This window comes from Sturnira hondurensis, unplaced genomic scaffold (genome assembly GCF_014824575.4).
Source record: "Sturnira hondurensis isolate 20B ecotype Veracruz unplaced genomic scaffold, ASM1482457v3 Scaffold0002840, whole genome shotgun sequence".
In the NCBI taxonomy this organism is placed as follows: domain Eukaryota; kingdom Metazoa; phylum Chordata; class Mammalia; order Chiroptera; family Phyllostomidae; genus Sturnira; species Sturnira hondurensis.
In genome coordinates, this window is record NW_028075471.1 from 30,324,834 (window position 1) to 30,344,480 (window position 19,647).

Here is a 19,647-nt window from a genome sequence, read left to right on the forward strand (position 1 = left end):
ATTTCTAGGGAGCACAGGGGATTTGGAATTGTTTTGGGGTAACTGTTACGTTGATGCCAGAGTGTAAATTGTGTGGGGACAGTGGGATATAGGGAGCCCAAGGCTGCCTGGGCCCAGGAATTGAGAGGGGCTCAGAGTCTTTTCTCTGTGCTCAGCCAGCATCTCTCCGTCTGCAGCCTCAGGCAGCCTGAGACTCAGTGCCTCCCTGTGCTCATCTCATTAGAAGGAATCTCCATACCAGTGTGGTGGTCCTGCCCCAGGCAACTGTCCCAAGTTTTTCTCCACACCAGTAGAGGAGAAAATAAGAGGGAATGGGTCACCCCAAAGAAACATTTTGAGCTCTGTGAGGGTATCTGTTAGGATTAGTTTCAACTGGGAGAGAAAACTCAAAGTATCAGTGGTTTAGATAATATACGAGCTTACTTATCTCTCAGGCACAAGTCTAGAGGAGGGCAGTCCTGGGCTGCATGTGCTCCTGTGACCCTCAGGAGCCCAGGCTCTCTTCTGCCTTGCCCTCCTGCCGCCCTCACTTCCTGACTTCCACCTCTTGGCCCAAGATGGCTGCTCAAGCTCCAGCCCTTCAATTAACATTCTAGCCACCTGGAAGAAGGAAGGGCGAAGAAGGACACACCCCATGGTTTTAAGAAGACTTCTCAGTTATTGCTAATGATTCTTCTGCTTAAATTTCATTTGGGCAGAAGTTGATCACATGTGCCTAAATGAAAAAAAATGGGGGACTCTGTTTCTAGGAAAGCATAGATATTGGGAGTGACCAGCAGCTTCTGCCACGTTGGGACAGTAGTGCCCTGTGCGCAGACACTGTGCCCAGCGCCAAGGTGGGGACCATGGGGGATGGGGCCTAGAGTGTCTGACCCTATCATTTGGATGAGGTCTAAAAATCAAGCTTTTACCTGTTCAGCCTTTTACCGAGTGAAACAGTCAAGCTGTGCCTGCAGTCTGGCCTGAGGCTTGTGTTTGTTTGTAGATGAAGTTTTACTGGAACAGTCACACCCATTTGTTTATAAATTGGCATCTTCACACGAAGGAGTTGAGTGGTGCAGAGGCCACCCACAAATGCAGGGTGTCAGAGGTGGCTATCCTCACGTGCCCTTCATGTGTCCCCTGTAGTCCTTGCGTGGGGTCAGGGCTGTGCACCACTGGGCTGATTTTGGGCGGATGTGTTGGCCCCACGCTGACTGGGCTCTAAGTTTGGGGCTGTCTGTCTGGCTGCTATGGTCATTCTCTCAGGTGGCATTTATAGCTAGAAAAGTCCAGAACCTACACAGGCTTCTGGGTCCTCATGGAATGAATGTCCCCTTTCAGTGAGCAGCTGCCGTCCTTTGTAACTTCCTCTGCTGTTTTGTCTCAGACTCAGCGTAAACCAGGTCACTGATGCTGGGGTCAAGGTGCTGTATGAAGAGCTGACCAAGTACAAAATTCTGACATATTTAGGGTACGTATTTCTCAGGAACATCGGGCCAGCTACGTAGTAATAACACAGAGGAGCAGGAAATTGCCATTCACATGCATGAGTAGGTGGCTGGAACTGATGGCCAAGGGCATCCGGAGGTGCACTGGACTGGGAGCCAGGAGTCCCGGGCGCCGCTTCTGGTCCAGCTAGCACTTGGAGCAAGTCAGGAAATCGCACTGGGCCTCAGCCTTCTCCCTTGTGTGATTAGAATCCTAATAATACAGGCGAGTGGCTCCAGGAGTGGTGGCTAGGGGGTGCAGTGAGAGGCTGTCTTGGGGTGTGTTTTATAAACATCAGAAAACTATGTATTAGGCTTCATCGAGATGGGTCCATGATCCCTGGGCAGAAGCCTTGGGGCATGGCCAGTGGGGCCTGGGGCAACACCCCGTTTTAAATACTTTAATATTTCTTCAGCCAAGTGTATGAATAGTCAAGCCAGTTGGGATGAAGGCCATGAATAGCTCCATATCAGTTGCCACAGTACTTATGAAACACTTTGGGTTTTCAGAGCCCGGGATTTGGGGGTTTGGGATAGCCAGCCGACACCACTGTCGACCTTCTAAGAGGGAGCCCATCGGCCATCGTCTTGGGCCTCAGTCCCCAGAGTTGTGGGGTGAGGGCAGGGTGCCAGGCCACCCTCCAGCTCGGGAGTTGTGTGTTAGCATGGAACCCTGGAGTCCTGTCTGGTCCCACGTTCACCTTCTGTGTGCGTGTTGTTGAATTGGTATCACCTGGTGAGATGACTACAAGACAGACACTGAGGTCCCAGGACTCAGGAGCTTCCCCCCACCCGCAAGATGCTGGTTGGTATCTTAATCTAAAAATGCCCATCGCCTGCCATTTGTTGGGTGCTTACAGACAGGGGCTTGGAATGATGTCACGTGATCCTCAGGACAGCCCTGTCAGGGAACTGTCACTCCCACCCCAATATTACAGAGGGAGAAACGGTGGCACAGAGACATTCGGTAACTTGCCCCAGGTCACAAAGCTAGAGGGGGGCAGAGCAGCTTTGAGCCCAGCCTGTGAGACCCCGGGTCCCCAAACTCTGGTCTCCATGTGCCCTTTCTTTCTTCCTTCAACCCAGACTTTGGAAATGAGACGCACATGCTCAGATTTTTTTAAAAATGGGGTCATTAGGACGACATCAGGAGTCATCAAGTGTTATGACTGTGCTTTCTCTCGAAGCTTGTACAGCAACCAGATCACGGACGTTGGAGCCAGATACATTGCCAGAATCCTGGATGAGTGCAAAGGCCTCACTCACCTAAAGTAAGTGGGGCAGGCATGGTGGGCTCGTTAGGACCATCTCTTGGCCACCTTCCTTATTCAAACAAAGACTATAAACGTCACCACGACGAGCTCCCACCTAAAGCCTTTTTCGGTGCGCCCAGCCTTGTGGGTGAAATCAGACCTGTGTGTGAAGGTGAGCTGGCCGCCTGCAGGGTCTATGACCTGTTGGTGGAGCTCAGTTTGGGAGGAACCACTTACCATTAGTGGGGGGAAGGAAGGCCACAGCTACCACCCTTTTGGAGGTCTTTTTTCTCCCAAGGAAGTTCCCCCTTGTCTTAGTCCCTTCAGGCTTCTATAATAAGATATCCCAAGCTAGGTGGCTTAGAAACAGCAAATTTTTTTTTTCTCTTGGTTCTGGAGGCTGGGGAGTCCGAGATCAAAGTTTTGGCAGATTAGGTGTCTGGTGAGGTCCTGATTCCCAGTTCATGGATGGGGTCTCGTCGTGTCCTCACCTGGTGGGAAGGGGGCAGGGAGCTCTCTAGGGCCTTTTTATGAGCTTCTAACCCCATTCCGGAGGGCCCACTCTCATGACCTCGTCACCTCCCCAAGGCCCCGCCTCCATATTCATTACCCTGGGGTTAGGGTTTTGGAATATGGATGTTGGGGAGGACACAAACACTCAGACCCTAGCACCCATCCAGTTGCCAGGAAGAGCTTACCTAACCAAGGGTGACGGAGCACCAGGCTTGAAGGAGCCCCTGGTGGTGGGAACACACACCTTGGCCATTTTCAGCGAAGTGGGGACCTGCTGATGGGAATGAGGGATGCTCCAGAGGTCATTTAAAGAGCCCCCAGGAAAGCTCGGGTCACTGAGTTTCTGCGCATCACCTGGGGAGGAGTCCCGACTGGCTGTCCTCCAGGCTTCAGGTCCCTCCCAGAGGGGGAGTGCAGAGCGCAGCTGCTGTGGCTTCCAGGAGAAAAGCCACACCTCCCAAGAGGCACCAGAGGGGCTCTGGGCTGGGGATGGGGGTGGCTGAGTCCCCTTGCAGCTGGAGGCTGACGTAGGCCACTCTCTCTGCAGACTGGGGAAAAACAGAATAACGAGCGAGGGAGGCAAGTGTCTCGCCCTGGCTATGAAAAACAGCAAGTCGATCTTTGAAGTTGGGTGAGTAGAGACAAATGCCATGTGTGTGCGGGAACCCCGCCTGTTCTGGGTCTGTGAGCACCTGCTGGGCTTTCTGTGCATAAATACACCAACCAGACTGCTGTGTGGGAGGGGCACCAAGAGCTTTCCTCAGGGAGGCCCCACGGGCCCCCACTGCTCCCTGCACAGACACGCTGTGGGGAGTCCCCAGATGGACGGCGACGTTCTGACGTTCGTTGCTGGGGCTCTTATCTGATTCATGCAAAAATCAGCATTATCACCTCCAGCAAATGGAGGGAGCTCTTCTAGTCCTGAGTGGAGAGTTTCCACAGACAGATGCTCTTCACTTTAACAATATTGTGTATTCCCTGGAGGGTTGTTTTTGGTTTGTTTGTTTGTTTGTTTGTTTGCTGTAGTTTAATACACATAACATAGCAGTTACCATCTTAATCATTCATAAACATATGGTTCAGGGACATTAAGTTCATTCCTGTGGTTGTATGACCATCACAACTACCCATCTGCAGAACTCTCTTCATCTTGCAAAATGAGAAACTCTCTACTCATGAAAGAGTAACTTTCCATCTCCTCTCCCTTCCATCCAGGTTTATTTAACTCCTGTCAGTCCCTCATGTAAGTGGAGTCATAGAGGATTTGTCTTTTCGAGACTGGCTTATTTCACTTAGCCCAAGGTCCTCAACATTCATCCACGTTATAGCGTGTATGGAAATTTCCTTCCTTTCTAGGGCTGAATAATGGCCCATTGCAGGCGTAGAGCACATCATGTTTACCCGCCCATCTGTTGATGGGCACTTGGGTCGCTTCCACCTTTTAGCTGTTGAGAGCAGTGTCGCTATGAACGTGGGTGTGCATGTCTCTTGGAGACTCTGCTTTTCATTCTTTTGTTTTGTTTTGTTTTGTTTTGTTTTTTGGTTATATACCTAGAAGTGGAATTGCTGGATCAGATGCTATATTTTTTAATTTTTTGACAAAACACCATACTGTTTTCTGCAGTGGCTACATCATCTCTCATGCCCACCAACTGTGCACAAGAGTTTCAATTTCTCCACATCCTCGCCAACACTTGTATTTTCTGTTTTTATTTTCTAATAGTAATCATCCTAATGCATGTAAGGTGGTATCTCACTGTGGTTTTGATTTGGAGGCTTTTTAAGCTTTTTATATTATCATAATGTTTTATTTGATTATAAAGCAAATATAGATAATCTTATTTGTTAATGATGGAAAATATGAAAAGCATAATAAAAATCAGTTTCTCAGAAATAATTATTACCAACATTTGAGGTCAGTTAAGCTTTCTTGCTCTCTCCATACTATATTTTAAAGATTTTATTTATTTATTTTTAGAGAGGGGAAGGGAGGGAAAACAGGAGGGAAACATTGATCGCATGCCTCTCAAACATCCCCAGTAGGGGCCTGACCCGCAACCTTGGCATGTGACCTAAGAAATGACATAAGTCTCCCAAGCGTGTGCGTGTAGTAGGTCAGAGGCAGGATGTGAGGTCCTGCTCGGGAGCCCAACCTCTGACCTCAAAGACCCTGTTCGGGCAGACCCTTGCCTTTGCCAGGTCCCCTTGGGTGACCTGCTCTGGGGGAGAGAGCACGGCTCTGTCACTGCGGCCCTCTACCCACACCGCAACGACCCACGCAGCATGGTGTGGTGCTGCCCTCTTACATCGAAGGGTCATCACTGTGAAGACTTCTGAATGTGCGTCCCGGGCCTGGCCTCACAGAAGACTGGCTGTGCCTGCATGACTCTCTCGGACCCCTGCACAGAGCCGAATAGGCACTGGGAGTCCAGCGCCTCCACAGGCCTTCCTTCAAGGCTGTACACTCTGTGGGTGACACTTCTGGGACAGCCTTGGGCTTGCGCTCTCTGATGGACAGCTGTCCAAAAGCTGAGGGATGAGACTTGGTCTCTAGTGGTGCAACTTGCTGACGGGATGCTGTTCTCAAGGCTTCTACCGCCTGTTACCCTGATACTTCCCTCCGAATTTGAGATCCCCAGGCAGGGCACTAAGGGGCTGGTGTAGGCATTGGTCCCCAGGCCATGGCTCCCAGGACGGAGCAGAAATGCCGGCCCACTGAGTGTACAGCCCAGCTGTGGGCACCTGCAGGGAATATGGGGTGGCGTGCACTCACCTTCCCCATCTTGTCTCTGCCCCCAGGATGTGGGGCAATCAAATTGGTGATGAAGGAGCAAAGGCCTTCGCGGAGGCTCTGAGGAACCACCCCAGCTTGACCAACCTGAGGTACCTGCTGCCTTCTGACACCGGCTGTCTCCAGGGCCAGCCGGGCCCCTCATGGGCCTCTTGGTGTGCCAGGGGAGGAGCTGGGGAAAGAGGGTGCTTGGCTTTCCTAGGGACAGAGGTATGTGTGTGTGATGTTTTTCTTTTTAAGATATTTTTGTTGACATAGAGGAGGTGTACAGTAAAGCACATTCTTAGGTACTCTGCTCGGTGATTTGACACGGGCACCCACCAACACACCCACCTCCTGAGTGAAGGCCAAGGACATGGCTGGCCCCTCAGCTGTACCCCCACGCCCTCAGGGGTGAGGAGGAATTCCGAAGTCCAGATAAAACTGAAAGGGACCCTGGGTGGCAGATTGCCACCCCTTCCTCATTCTCAGGACGGTGCTGGGACAGAGGGGGCCCTTCGTCTCTGGACACAGGCACACTCCTCCTGGCCCTCCTTTGGGCCTCTGGCCAAACCTCAGAGCCTCGGTGCCCCCTGTTGCTCGTGTCCTTCCCACCACTGGGGGGGGGGAGGCAAGGAGATGGTGGGGCAATGGCAGAGTTCCTTTCTGATGAGAACAGAGGAAGTCCCCCCAGCTCTTTCTCTTGAGGAAGCCCACAAACGGGCACATTGAGAATGTCAGCCCCTGAGGCAGAGCTGGCCAGGCCTCATCAGCCCTGAGTCTGCTCTGTGACCAGGTCCCACCCATGTCCAACGGTTCCCCTCTGACCTCCCACTCTGAGCAGACACTCAGTAGCAGCAGAGCCTGGGGGCGGCAGACAAGTCTGAGAACCCCTGCCTCAGGTCCTCTGGGCAGGGCAGCTCCAGACAAAGCCCCCTGGCCATTTTGGTTGCTATAGCCAAAGCCTGATATAATTACCCATTCCTGTGTTTTTTGTCCTAGTCTGGCATTCAATGGCATTTCTACAGAGGGAGGAAAGAGCCTCGCCCAGGCCCTGCAGCAGAACGCATCTCTGAAAATATTCTGGTAATTGCCAGAGGCATTTTGAAAGGTTGGATCTCAGGGTTTATTCCAAAGACTGTGCTCACAGCCAAGAATCTTAGCAAAAAAGCTATCTCTCCATTGAAAAGGCTCTTAGGCTTTTCCTCAAAGTTAGGTCAATAATCTCCTGCTAGAGAAGAAAATAGTCATTCTCAGAAGCACGACCAGGCACAGGAGGAGAAGTGGGCTCAGGGGTGTGAGTTTGAGGCCTTAGCCTTCTTCCGCAAGCAGGGCCTCGGGAAAACCACAAGGTTGACCTTGGTCAGGAGCAGCCTCAGAACCCTGACCTGTGCCATGTGGGCTCCAGTGGCCACGTACTTGGCTCAAAATCCTCTTTCATCTTCCTCTTCAACTGTCTTCCTGTCCCTGCAGCCTCCTCCTTCCTTACATAGCCACGTCGGCGGGGTCTGGCCTTGGTGCTCCGGCTCACCTGTCCCCTGTCACCTGTCACAGGATGCCTGCAGTCCTCATGTCCTCTTTGCACTCCAGGAACACTAGTGTACGTTGCCTCTGACAGTGTTCTTTTTTTTTCCCTTTGTTCCTTTTTCTCTTGGTCATTATCATTTCATTTCATTGATTTATTTGTATTTTACTTACTTGCCTGTGTCAGACATGGCTTGGGGGTGAGGAAATTCTGCTGTGTGTCTAGGTGTCCTCCTCTGGAAGCTTCGGGCTCATGAGATATCAGCTAAGTCATGACAATAGCATCATGAGGCAAATTCTGATATTAGGGCCTGATGGCCAGGAAGTGCAGTTTTCAAAAAATTCTTTTCCTTTTTTTCTTTCAAAATTATTTCAAAACTTTTAGAAAGTAACATATCCTTTTTTTAAAAAAGTAAGACACGGAAGTCTGAAAAGTAGAAAGTGAAAGTACCTCCTCCCTTGTGTTTTCCAAATATACCGTTTCTTCTCGTCTTTGAGTGTGTATTCTAGCCTTTCCAGCATTTGAATGCATGTCTATGCAAACATATATATCCACTATTCAAAGACATATATCCACTTTCTTGCAGAATAGAATAGCATTTCCCAAGTGGCTTTAAAAAATCTTAACAATGTATCACCCACATTTTACATCTCCCTTTATGTTGGGGTTCCTCAGTTTCAACACTGTCAACATTTTGATCAGTTGACATTCTCTTTTGGGAGGGGCTGTCCTGTGGCTTGAGGGGTGCTTAGCTGAATCCCTGGCCTCTGCCCATTACAGACCAGTAGTCCTCCCAATTGTGACAATCAAAAATGTCTCCAGACATGGCGAAGGCCCCTGGAGACTGAGACCCACTATTTTACAAGGACAGTGATGCCAAACCCAATGCTTCCCGAGCACCGGCGACACTGGGCGTTATTCTCAGCCTGTGTATGTTTAGCTCACTCTCACGATGACCCTATCAGATCTCTCCTATCACTGTCTGCATTCACCTGTGAGAAAAGTCAGGCCTAGAGAAGGGAGACCGCCCACCGAGGTCGCCTTTGCTCGTAGGTGATGCACACCCGATGTGTCTGGCTCCAGAGCACCTTAAACACTGTGCCCTCTGCCTCCTTCTCTTTATGACCTCATTCTTGAAAGCCCGCACAATGTTCCATTGAGTGGACATTCACGGTTTATTTTGCCATTTGCCTCTGTTGATATTTAAATTTGTTCACATTTATATTATGACCGATAGCGCCACAGTCAATACTGTGTGTATAGGTCCTTGTGTACCTCTTTGCACACTACAATTTCTAGAAGTCTAATCATTGGCTCCAGGTGTAACACATTTAAAATGTGGGTAGACACTACCAAATTGTCCTTCAAGGAATGATTTTAATGTTGATTCTATCCAATTCTTCTTCATTTATTCTTTCATCCGCTGGCACAACAGGGTCCAATCGTATTTATATCCGGAGCTTCTAGCCCTTGGTGCTTTATCCAGAGCACTTCCAGTTTTAAGAACAATTGGGAGACTTCTGACCTTTCAGTCTCTGGTGTTGGGCCCTTCACAACTGGTCTCAGAGCAGAGAGTTAGACACATGGTTATGGGCCGTGGGCAGGCTCTTCTAGGTCTTTATCTGGCTGACTTGGGTAACCCACTGTCGGTGGTGTTCAGGGGACCTAGGGGGCCACCTGAAAAACAGGCATTGGCCTCTCATTTTCAGGGGCTCGGGTCCTCTTAGAGATCTAAGGGCTCAGCAAGGATGGAGATGGAGCGTGGGCACCTGTGAAGTAAGAGTTGAGGAGTAGGATTTGCCCTGGAAATGAACCACCACTGGTCATCCATGAAGCTCCGAGGCTGGGCTTGGAGCCTGGCTGTCTGCCAGCAGGAGGCTGTGTAAGTGGGAGGCACCTGGGCTGGGGTCCTGCACCTGGGAACTCACTTAAGACATGTGCCAGGTAGAGCTCTCCAAGTGACACTTCCTTTCCTTTCTAGGCTCACCAAAAATGAACTCGATGATGAAGTGGCCGAGAGCCTGGCTGAGATGTTGAAAGTCAACCAGACGTTGAAACATTTATGGTAACTCACAGAACCTTAGAATCTTGGTCTGTGTGCTTTTAAAAAATATATTGATTTAAGATGCACATGCTGTACAATGCACCCTTTTCAAGTGTACAGTTCACTAGTCTTTAGTATATTCACAAGGTTATACAAATCACCGCTACTCTCTAATTCTAGAACAGTCTTATCTACCCACCTCCCCGACCCCCAAGACTCATGGCATTAAACAGTCATTCCCTGCCCTGTTCCTCCCCCAGCCCCAGACACCCACTAATCTACTTTCAGGGTCTATGGATTTGCCTATTGTGGGCATTTCACAGACACGGAATCAAACGATGTGTGACTTTTTGTCTCTGTGTTCTGTCATTAGTATACATTTTGAAGGTTCATCTACATTATAACTTGTATCAGTGATACTTCACTACTTTTTATGGACGAATGATACTGTGCTGTGTGGGTTTTCCGCAGTTTGTGTGTCCATTCACACACTGGTGGACATTTGGGTTGTTTCTACTTTGGGAATGTTATGGGTGGCGCTGCTGTGAACATTTGTGGACATGCTCCTGTGTGAACATCTGTTTTCATTTCCTTGGGTGTGTATGCGTACTTCGGAACAGAATTGCTGGGTCATATAATCCCTCTCAGTGAACTTCTGAGGAATTGCCCAACTGTGTCCCGCAGCATTGCTCTGCTTGACATTCCCACCAGTAAAGCACGAGGGTTCCCGCTTCTCCAAATTCTCTCCATCACTTGGCATCGTCCGTCTGTTTGAATCATGCCGTCGCGGTGGTGGGAAGCGGGACCTCACTGTGGTTTTGACTCATGGCTCCCCGATGGCTAACAGTCTGGGGCGTCTTCTCATGCTGCTGTTGGCCGTTCGGGTATCTTCTTTGGAGAAATGTCACCACATCCTTTTCCCATTTTTAAATGGGGTTATTTGCCTTTTTATTGCGGAGTTGTTAGAGTTCTTTATATATTCTGGGTACCAGACATTTGTTAGACATACAATTTGCAAATATTTTCTCTTTGTGGGCTTTTTCATTTCTGGGTTTTTTTTTCATTTTAACTTTTTAATAGAAGTTGTATATAAGGTTACTTTATTCCTGCATATGCTCACATTTCTTCCTTGTATTTGTCCTTTATCTTTCCTTCTTGGTGAGATTTGGCTTTACCTTCAAGAGTCTTTTTGCGGTCATTGCCCCGCTTTTGCCTGGTGATAACCACCTGGAAGCAGCGAATGCCCAGGTGAGCGGGGGAAGTCCCATTAGCTTTCTCCCCCTTCACGTGTTCAGGGTAGACAGCATATTTCTTCTTACAAACCTGGACTACCTTGCCAATCTGCTGTCCTTTGTAAAGTCCTCGCTCAGCCTGACCTTCACCCTCATTTCGGACGGGCATGGATCAAACACTGCACTTCTGTCTCAGCTCTTTGGAGAGAGAAGGCATACCACCTTTTACAGTTCCTGCTGTGGTCAGAAGCCACAGAGGCATTGAATTTCGTTTTGACCCCTGGTTCTTCTGCAATGGCCACAAAAGGGAAGAGAGACCCACATGCTGCTGCTGGTTTTTCACTTTGCCGATCATGGCCTTTGAAATGCTGAATTTTTTAATTTTGATGAAGTCCAATTTATCTAGTTTTTCTTGGCCAGCTGTGCTTTAGATGTCTTACTAAGAAATCACTTCTCAAATCCAAGGTCACAAAGACTTACACTGAAGTGTTTCCTCGAGTGTCTTAGTTTTGCTCTCTGGCCCATTGGGGGTTCACTGCTCTGCGCGGTGTGAGGTGTGGGGTACAGCTGCCTTCTTTCGCATGTGCGTGGCCAGTTGTCCCGGCACCTTCCCCTTTTGAATGGCCCTGGCCCTTTTGCCAAAAAAATAAATCGACAATAACTGTGTGGGTTCATTCGTTTATCTCTGGACTTTCTATTCTATTCCATTGATTAGTAGGTTTATCCTCTGCTAGCCACACCCTATCCTGATTATTGTAACTCTGTCGTAGGTTTTGAAATCAAGAAGTGTGAGTCTTCCAATTTCATTCCTCATTCTCAGGACTGTTGTGGCTATTCTGGGTCCCTTGCACTTCCGTGTGAATGTTAGATCCCCTTATCTGTTTCTGTAAAAAAAAAAAAAAGCCAGACTTTTTGTTTTGTTGTTTGTTTGTTTTTTCCTGGCTTGTAGATTTTCTTCTGTGCCTGTTCCTGGGTGCCAGGCCAGCCCCTCTGCGGGGAACAACAGAGCTGGAACAGACTAGAGAGGGAGTCAGTCTCCCTGGCTTTGTGCCTGCACAGCAGGCGTGTGCGCCTGAGCACTGCCGGGCCGTTCAGCTCTCTGCCTGCCCAGCCTCTTGCCAGGTCTTGGTTGGAGCTGCCTCACCACCCTGCTCCCCAGCAAGGTTGGCAGTGCAGCTGTGAAGGAAGTGACTAGAGAACAGCAGAACTCTGTGCCCACTTCCAGGTTTCTATTTTTGCTCCTTTTGCAGAAGTGTCAAGTTGCTTACCAGAAGGTCAGCATCACTGCCACTGAGCCCAGGGGTCCCAGCCTCTGGGAGGTATGGCAGGGAACACGGCCACCATCATCCTGTGTGTGTGGGCAATCATGATGACGAGAGCTCCCTTCCACCGGGCACCATGGCGCAGATTGCGAGGAGTGCTTCCTGCACATCCTCTCACCGAAACCTCACACACCCAGGGCCAGAAGCTTCTCTTAGACTGATTCCCCTTTTACAGCCTGGGCAATGGAGGGACAGATAGCTGTTGTTTATTTCTTCAAGGATCTGTAGCTAAGAAGTAGGGTGTGTGTGTGTTTGTGTTTGTGTGTGAAGCTTTTAACCATTACCTCTTAAGAGGTTGGCCCCTTCACCCTTACTTTCTATAATTGCAACAATCAACAGCATGGGCCTTTATCTTCCTGGCAGGGCCGCCTTCTTGGGTCCTCAGTGCCTAGGATTAGTAAGGGTCAAGTTCAGTCATAGCCAGGAGTGAGGAATGAGCCTGCAATGAAGGGCAGACCCATCACGACCTGGCGCTGCGGTTGATTTCTAGCCGCGGTTGCCAGCAGAGCGGCTCGGGGAGCACTGCGGGGGTGGTCAGGGCTGCCTAGCCGTCTCAGAAACCCCTTGGATGGCTGCCACCCAACATGACGGGGTACTGATCATGGCCCCATTATCCCTGCTTTTCCCCTGGGCCTGTGAGCGGCACCAGGAGAACTGTTGCTCCTCTTTGCTGCTCAGAGGTTGGGGAGGACATGGTCCTGTCTTAGAAGCCTTTGTTTCCCCCAAAGACGAGAATGGCCAGTTGGCAGCTCCTGAACTACTCACCTGGAAGGAGACCTGACAGCCCGTTCCCTGAAGTGTTTCTTAGAATTTGTGTGGTCTGCAAATGTTTCCGAGTGGGCTCAATGTCGAGCATACACACACATTAATGTTCGCATACTAAATTATCTTTGTGTGAACACCCAGATATATCCTACTCACCATAAAAGATACAGAAATATGAAACATTTTAAAGGCTGTCCTTTACTTGGTGGATTGGCTCCAGATACCCTGAGCAAGATTTTTAATCGCCAGATTAAAAATCGCGTGGATTCAGTTCTCCCCTTGCCCCTGTCTCTTATCCCACCATCCATTACAGTTACCCCCTAATGAAGGGGGCAGATTTTGTTCAGTACTGTGTGTTGTATACAAAAGGTATGTCCGCCTTCCAGGCTTATCCAGAACCAGATCACCGCCCAGGGGCTCGCCCGGCTCGCAGATGCACTGCAGAACAACACTGGCATTGAGGAGATCTGGTAAGACGCGTCCCCTGCTAACGGCGGCAATGGGTGTGTGCTCAGCACCCTCAGCTGTGTGCCTGGCACAGTGGCGGCCGATTCCCATTCATTCCCAGCCTCCCTCACACCTGTGGTCCCTTCCCCAGAACTAAACCCATTTCCTGTTGATTCTATTGTTAGGGCGCATCCCACTCCATTATAGTGGCTTTCTGTGTGGCTGTCCCCTCCAGACTGTGAGCTCCTTGAAAGTAGGGCCTGTGTCCTGGTCACTGCTGTGTCCTCAGGGGCTGGCACCGCATCTTCACTCATTTGTTGAACAACCCAGTGCTCGAGTGCCAGGCACTGTGTTGGTACTGAAAACCCAGCGGTGGACCAAACGGACATGCCCTTATGGCTAGTGGGGGCGACAGGGTAGAAAAGTCATTCAAGTACTCCTTCAAGGACAGTCCCAATGACTGCTATCAAGGGGAAAGCTGGGGAGGGAACCTAATGCAGGCGAGGTTTCGGAGACAAGGCCCTTAAGGAAGTGGCGTTTAAACTAAACCACGGAAGATGACTAGGACTTAGTCAGGTGAGGGGGAAAGTGTCCCATGTAGGGGGAGCAGCATATGCAAATGCTCTGAGGCAGGAAGGAGCATGATGCCAAGCAGCTGATGTGCCTGGGGCTCGGACAGTGTGGAAGAGGGGTCAGCAGCAGGCGGAGGACACAGAAAGTCACCGAAGGATTTGAGGCAAAGAGGATGTGGTCGGATTTGCATTGAAAAAAAAAACACCGTGGCTCCTCTAGGGACATGGTTCTGAGGGCACCAGAGTGCACGTGAAGGGACCAGTCAGGAGGGCCTTGCAGTGGGCCAGAGCAGACACCGTGGGTGCTAGGACCAGAGTCGCGGTGGGGAAGATGTGGTGAGTTCCAGGGAGGCCTTCTAGGGATGTTCAGGGACTAAAATAGAACTGGGTGACAGACCATGAAGATGAGGAAGAAGGGACCAAGGCCGATCCCAGCGTGGATGAAGAGTGTGATTCACTGAGGTAGGGAAACCTGGGGAGGGGTGGCCACTCTGAGGTGGCTGGGAGCCCTTCAGAGAAGATGTCAAGGAGGGAAGTGGCCCCTCAGTGGAGAGGTCTGGGCTGTGGGTCACTGACAGACAGATGAGGCCACGGCCTGGGGAAAGGGCCTCGCCCCAAGTTTGGAGGAAACGCGTTATTTAGAGATCGCATGGATGGAGTGGCCAGTATATGGGAAAAACCAGAAGGCATGGTGTCAAGCCGAGGACAGGTTGTGTTTCCAGGAGGAGAAAGAGAGAAAGCAGGACACCCAAATGCCTGTGAAGGTCCAAAAGGACAAGGTCTGAGAAATGCCATTAAATTCAAGTTCCTAGAAGCTATTGGTGACCTTAGTGAGACCTAGTTCATAGAATGATGGGAGCAGAAAAGGATCAATGTTAGTATGAAATACGCAACTGGAGCACATTCCTTAATTTCAGCATGGTGTGGAGCACAGGTGGTGAGGAGCACACGGCGTGGACGGCACTCCCTGACATTTCGCTTGTTTTCTCTGCTTTCCTCCAAATAGCCTGAATGGAAACCTGATCAAGCCCGAGGAGGCCAAAGGCTTTGAAGATGAGAAGCGGCTTGTCTGTTTCTGAGAGGACGCTTCCCTGTCTGTGGGCTGGGCCCCTGGGGGCTCTAGCAGCCACCACGGAGCTGGGTGGTCACTTGGTCTGGTCACCTGGTCTTCCGTGTCTCGGAAGGGGTCCACTGAGATGCTGAGATGGGACCACCTGGTGGGAGCCTCTGCCCCCCACAGATGCAAATCAACCTCCCACAGCTGCTGAGGGGCGGACGCTGAACTCCCCGCACTGCTGTTACGTTCTGTGGGGAGAGGGTGGGCTTTGTAAGACATTTTGGTTACTGTAAACATGTTATGAAGAGATAGGAACGCACGTCCACGATCACTTGAACCTGAAACTAGAGGAACAAGACTGGGAGCTCCCCCAAACGCCTGCCCTGAGGACCGGGGGAGCAGTGAGCTGGCCACTGCTGTCATCATGGAACGACTGAGGGCTCAGTGCAGAGGTCGGTGCCGAGTATCTGGGAGGAAAAATGCTCAGCAAACTTGTTTGGCCTGATGTATTCTCTTGCTCAGTCCCTCCCCCACGTGTGGCTACTATTCCCACTTCTCGGCTGTAGATTCTGAGGCGTGTGCAGGGTGGGGAGGCAGTCGGTGCCAAGGAAAGAACTCATCACAGGCTTTAGTTTGAATCGTGGGGTGTCACTGCCAACAAAGACCCCTGGTGCAGGTCTAAGGGGACAGACGAGGCCTCTGTAATGCCAAGTTCCCACTCGGGGCTTCCGCTTGGCTCAGCTGACCCTTCGGGAGACCAGCACTAGGGGCAGAGCCCCTGCCTGGGAAGAAGCACTGCCCGCCTGCGAAAGCAGTGAGGCATGGCGCATGTCCATGGCCCTGGCACCCACACAGAAGTGCCCCCCTCTCTCTCTCTCGCGCCCTCCTGAGGAAGTCTCCTCCTGCCCCTGTGAAGTTGGGGGGCTGCTGGGCTAGAGCCAAGACTAAGGGAGCTGCTGAGAACCCGGCTCGCAGAACATGTCAGACCGACTGCCACGGCGGGCACAGGGTGGACACTGAACGGGGCCCAGGGTGGCGACAGGACCAGAAAACTTGTGCTCTTACCGATTCATTTGTTAATAAAATAGTGAACACACTTTCTAATTGCTGAGTCTGGGTTTTTTTTTTAACAGGGACTGCATTTGGTAAGCATGCTCTGTTCCCCGGACCCCATGCTGACTCCCTTCTGAGTGCCAGGGTGGGGCCCCCAGGGCGACACGCTGTGGGGACAGCCTGTGGGGACAGCCTGTGAGGGAGGGTCTGAGGCCTCATCATTTTCTTCCTTCCTAGGCCTCTCCACCTACTGAGAGGCCAAAAATCACCTGGGGAAGCAACCGAGGACTCTTCATCTGGCCACCAACTCCAAACAGGTCACTTGTCAGAGGAAATGACTGGCGGCAGGGGTGGCTGGGGGGCCAGGCTAGCCTGTGCCAAATGTCATGGCCCTCCCACTGTGCCCAACAGGTCCCGGCAGGCCCATCTCCACGTCCACTGCCTTCCTCGGCTGTTCTCCTGGGGGGAGGACCCAGGTGGGGAGGACCCAGGTGAGCCGGTCACTCACGGTGGCAAGAGCCCCACGCCGGTCGTGGTGAAACGTGAGAGGGGAAGCGGCGAGTGCCTCCGATGGTAACCTGCATCCTCAGAGGCGTGGCCTGCTTGGCACAGCAGCCCTGTTAGGAAGGGTGCAGATCAGGGCGCTCCCCTGAATGTCCCAGGGAAAATCCTGTGCAGTCGCTCAGCCACAGGGCGGCCATTCCCATAAGGCACTGCTTTGGCGGTTCCTGCCCGCCCCTTTCTTCCCCGCAGATCTGGGCCTTCACCCAGTAGTCACCCCCAGAGGCAGTAATTCTCTCCCTACCAGAGACCCTGGGTAGCAGAGATACCCAGAAAGCACAGGAGGGCACGTGGGTGTGGACGGCCCCGGTGTTGGGGGCGGACCTCAGACACACAGAGTGCAAGAGCCACACTTCTCATTCAATAAATTCTTATTTGATTATACCACTGACTCTTAACTTTTGAGAGCCCCAAATTTACTCAAAACCTACCAAAGATGACTGCTTTTAGAGGCTATCAAAGTGTTCATGGTGTTGCTCTAAATTTTATTTGGAAGTATTTTAGTCTTCTAGATAGTGAATGACAGATTTTTCCACTTCTCTCATAAAAGTAAAATCAGGCCCCTGATTTGCCAGAAAGCTTCTCCATTCATTTCTCACAGGTGAGCTTCTAGGCAGAGACGAGGTTACTTTTCCTACACAAGAAAAAGGCAACTGCCCTGCCTGGGCAGCTCAGTTGGGGTGTTGACCCGATACGCCAAGGTTTCAGGTTCAATTCCCAGTCGGGGCAAATACAACAATCAACCAATGAATGTGTAAATAAGTGGAGGAGCCACAAATCGTCTCTCAAATCAATAAATCAAAAAAAGAAAAGAAAAAGACAGTTGAAAATTGAAAAAAAGAGAACTCCACAAACTTGGGATATAACTATTTCTTTTTCCAGGATGCCTGGGTGGATTTGGGGAAAGAAATCACAGCTCTTATATTTCAGTCCTGCATTTCTGGCATGTTCTTGCTGACTTTGAACTTATTAAAAAAGCCAGCCAAAAGCCCTGGCTGGTGTAGCTCAGTGGATTGAGCACGGGCCTGCGAACCAGACGATCACGGTTTGATTCCCAGTCAGGGCACATGCCTGGGTTGCAGGTCAGTTCCCAGCAGGGGCCAGTTCCCAGCAGGGGATGCACGAGAAGCAACCATACACTGATGTTTCTCTTCCTCTCTCCTTCCCTTCCCCTCTAAAGATAAATAAATAAAATATTAAAATAAATAAATAAGCCATTCAAGTCACTGCATGGCTTTGGGCCAGGTCCTAAGGTTGCTGGAATCTCAATTTCCTCCTTGAAAAATGGAATCTGAGGGTGCTGATTCACAGCATGGCTGTGAAAATGAAATGAGCTGATGAAGGCAGTCAGCACGGTGCCCGGCATAGGGCCCTGGAGTCTGTCTGCGCTGGTCGTTGTTGGGCCAGTGGAAGCCCACATCATTGTCAGCTCAGGCACACGGAACTTCCTGACAAGATCAAATGAGGGACTGGAAGCTCTCAAAGTCAAGTCCAAAGTGATTCAACATCACGCTTTTTATAACATCCTAGTTTTGTCTGTGAAAAGCATAGGCAATAACCATTATTAGTGCCAAAAGTCCTACCATGGAAGTGTCATTCACTGAATCGGGAAGCTGAGTCCACAGCTCTGTGGCACAGCAGGGAACCAGCCTGCTACGCAAAGCCAGGTCCATGCGCCTTTGCCAGGCACCCCTTTCGTTCCTGAACTTGGAAGGAGCATTGGCTCGTTGATATTTTAGTCCACTTCCAGGTGTGGCATACATCTATTTCCAGTAACTAACTGCTCACTTAAACAAACAAACAAACAAACCCAACTTCTGGTCAAGATGGAGGCATAGGTAAACAGGCTTCGCCTCCTCTCATGACTACAGAAAAAAATGATAGCTAGACCTCAAAACAGCTAACACTCAGAACTGTCAGAAAACTCAGCTGCCTGGACAACCAAAGATCCGACAACCAAGTATTTAAAGAAACCACATTCGTCCAGATGGGTAGGAGGGGCAGAGACACAGGGATGGGAGTAGTGGATAAAAGTCCAGAGGGATACCTTGGGAACGAGGGATCCCAGTGCCAGGCCAGACCACATAGCCCATGGCTCCAGTGCCAGGGAGAAAAATTCCTATAACTTCTGGCTGTAAACACCAGTGGGAGTTGGGGCAGAGGAAGAAACTGCCAGATTTTCAGGAGACTCTGCTTAAAGGGCCGGCACAGACTTAGAACTTATGCAGACCCAGCCCCTCTGAGACTCAGCTCCAGGGCAGCAGCTGGAAGGGGACCAGTCCCATACAGGGAGTAAGTGAAGTGACTGGAAACCGGGCGAATGCCAGGCAAACCCTCAGAAGCTAGGCAGTGGCATTGTCCTCTCTCTGAGCCCTCCCCCACACAGAGCCACAAAGTGGTGAAGCAGGTTACCCCACCCTGGCAATTACCTAAGGCTCTGCCCTACATGGGGTGCCTTTTTACAGGGAGTCAAAGCAGCTCTACCTAATACCCAAAAATAAATATGGGGAGGCTGCCAAATTGAGAAGGCAAAGAAATATGGCTCAAGTGAAAAAATAGAACAAAACCCCAGAAAACGAACTAAATGAAATGGAGATAAGCAACCTATCAGATGCATAGTTCAAAACACTAGTTATCAGGATTCTCAAAGAACTCATCGGGTACTTCAACAGCATAAAAAAGACCCATGGAGAAAAGAAGTTTGCGTAGTTACATTAAGTGAAATAAAAAAAAAATCTACAGGAATCCAACAGTGGAGAGGATGAAGCCAAGATTCAAATAAATGATTTGGAACATAAGGAAGAGATAAGCTCCAAACAGAACAGCACAAAGAAAAAAGAATTTAAAAAAATGAAGATGGTATAATGAGCCTCTGGGACATCTCCAAATGTGTCAACATCTGAATCATAGGGGTGCCAGAAGGAGAATAGGAAGAGCAAGAAATTAAAAACTTATTTGCCAAAATAATGAATGAAAACTTCCCTAATTTGGTTGAGGAAATAGACATACAAATCCAGAAAGTACAGAGATTCCCAAACAAGTTGGACCAAAAGAGGACCACACC

The 19,647-nt window shown here is 50.2% G+C and overlaps 1 protein-coding gene across 4 annotated transcripts in view; it reads left to right on the forward strand.

Annotated features, from left to right (window-relative positions):
• NOD1 (nucleotide binding oligomerization domain containing 1) overlaps positions 1-16,073 on the forward strand; it is a 35,057-nt gene extending 18,984 nt beyond the window's left edge. For 3 of the 4 annotated variants that reach the window (XM_037041213.1, XM_037041211.1, XM_037041214.1), the window contains 8 exons: positions 1,370-1,453; positions 2,657-2,740; positions 3,783-3,866; positions 6,035-6,118; positions 7,008-7,091; positions 9,512-9,595; positions 13,280-13,363; positions 14,919-16,073. In XM_037041213.1, coding sequence (XP_036897108.1) covers positions 1,370-1,453; positions 2,657-2,740; positions 3,783-3,866; positions 6,035-6,118; positions 7,008-7,091; positions 9,512-9,595; positions 13,280-13,363; positions 14,919-14,991 — 661 coding nt within the window. In that variant the 3' untranslated portion in view covers positions 14,992-16,073. The remainder of the gene's footprint in view (positions 1-1,369; positions 1,454-2,656; positions 2,741-3,782; positions 3,867-6,034; positions 6,119-7,007; positions 7,092-9,511; positions 9,596-13,279; positions 13,364-14,918) is intronic. The other variant, XM_037041215.1, reaches the window with a different exon arrangement.
• The last annotated feature ends 3,574 nt before the right edge of the window (positions 16,074-19,647 follow it).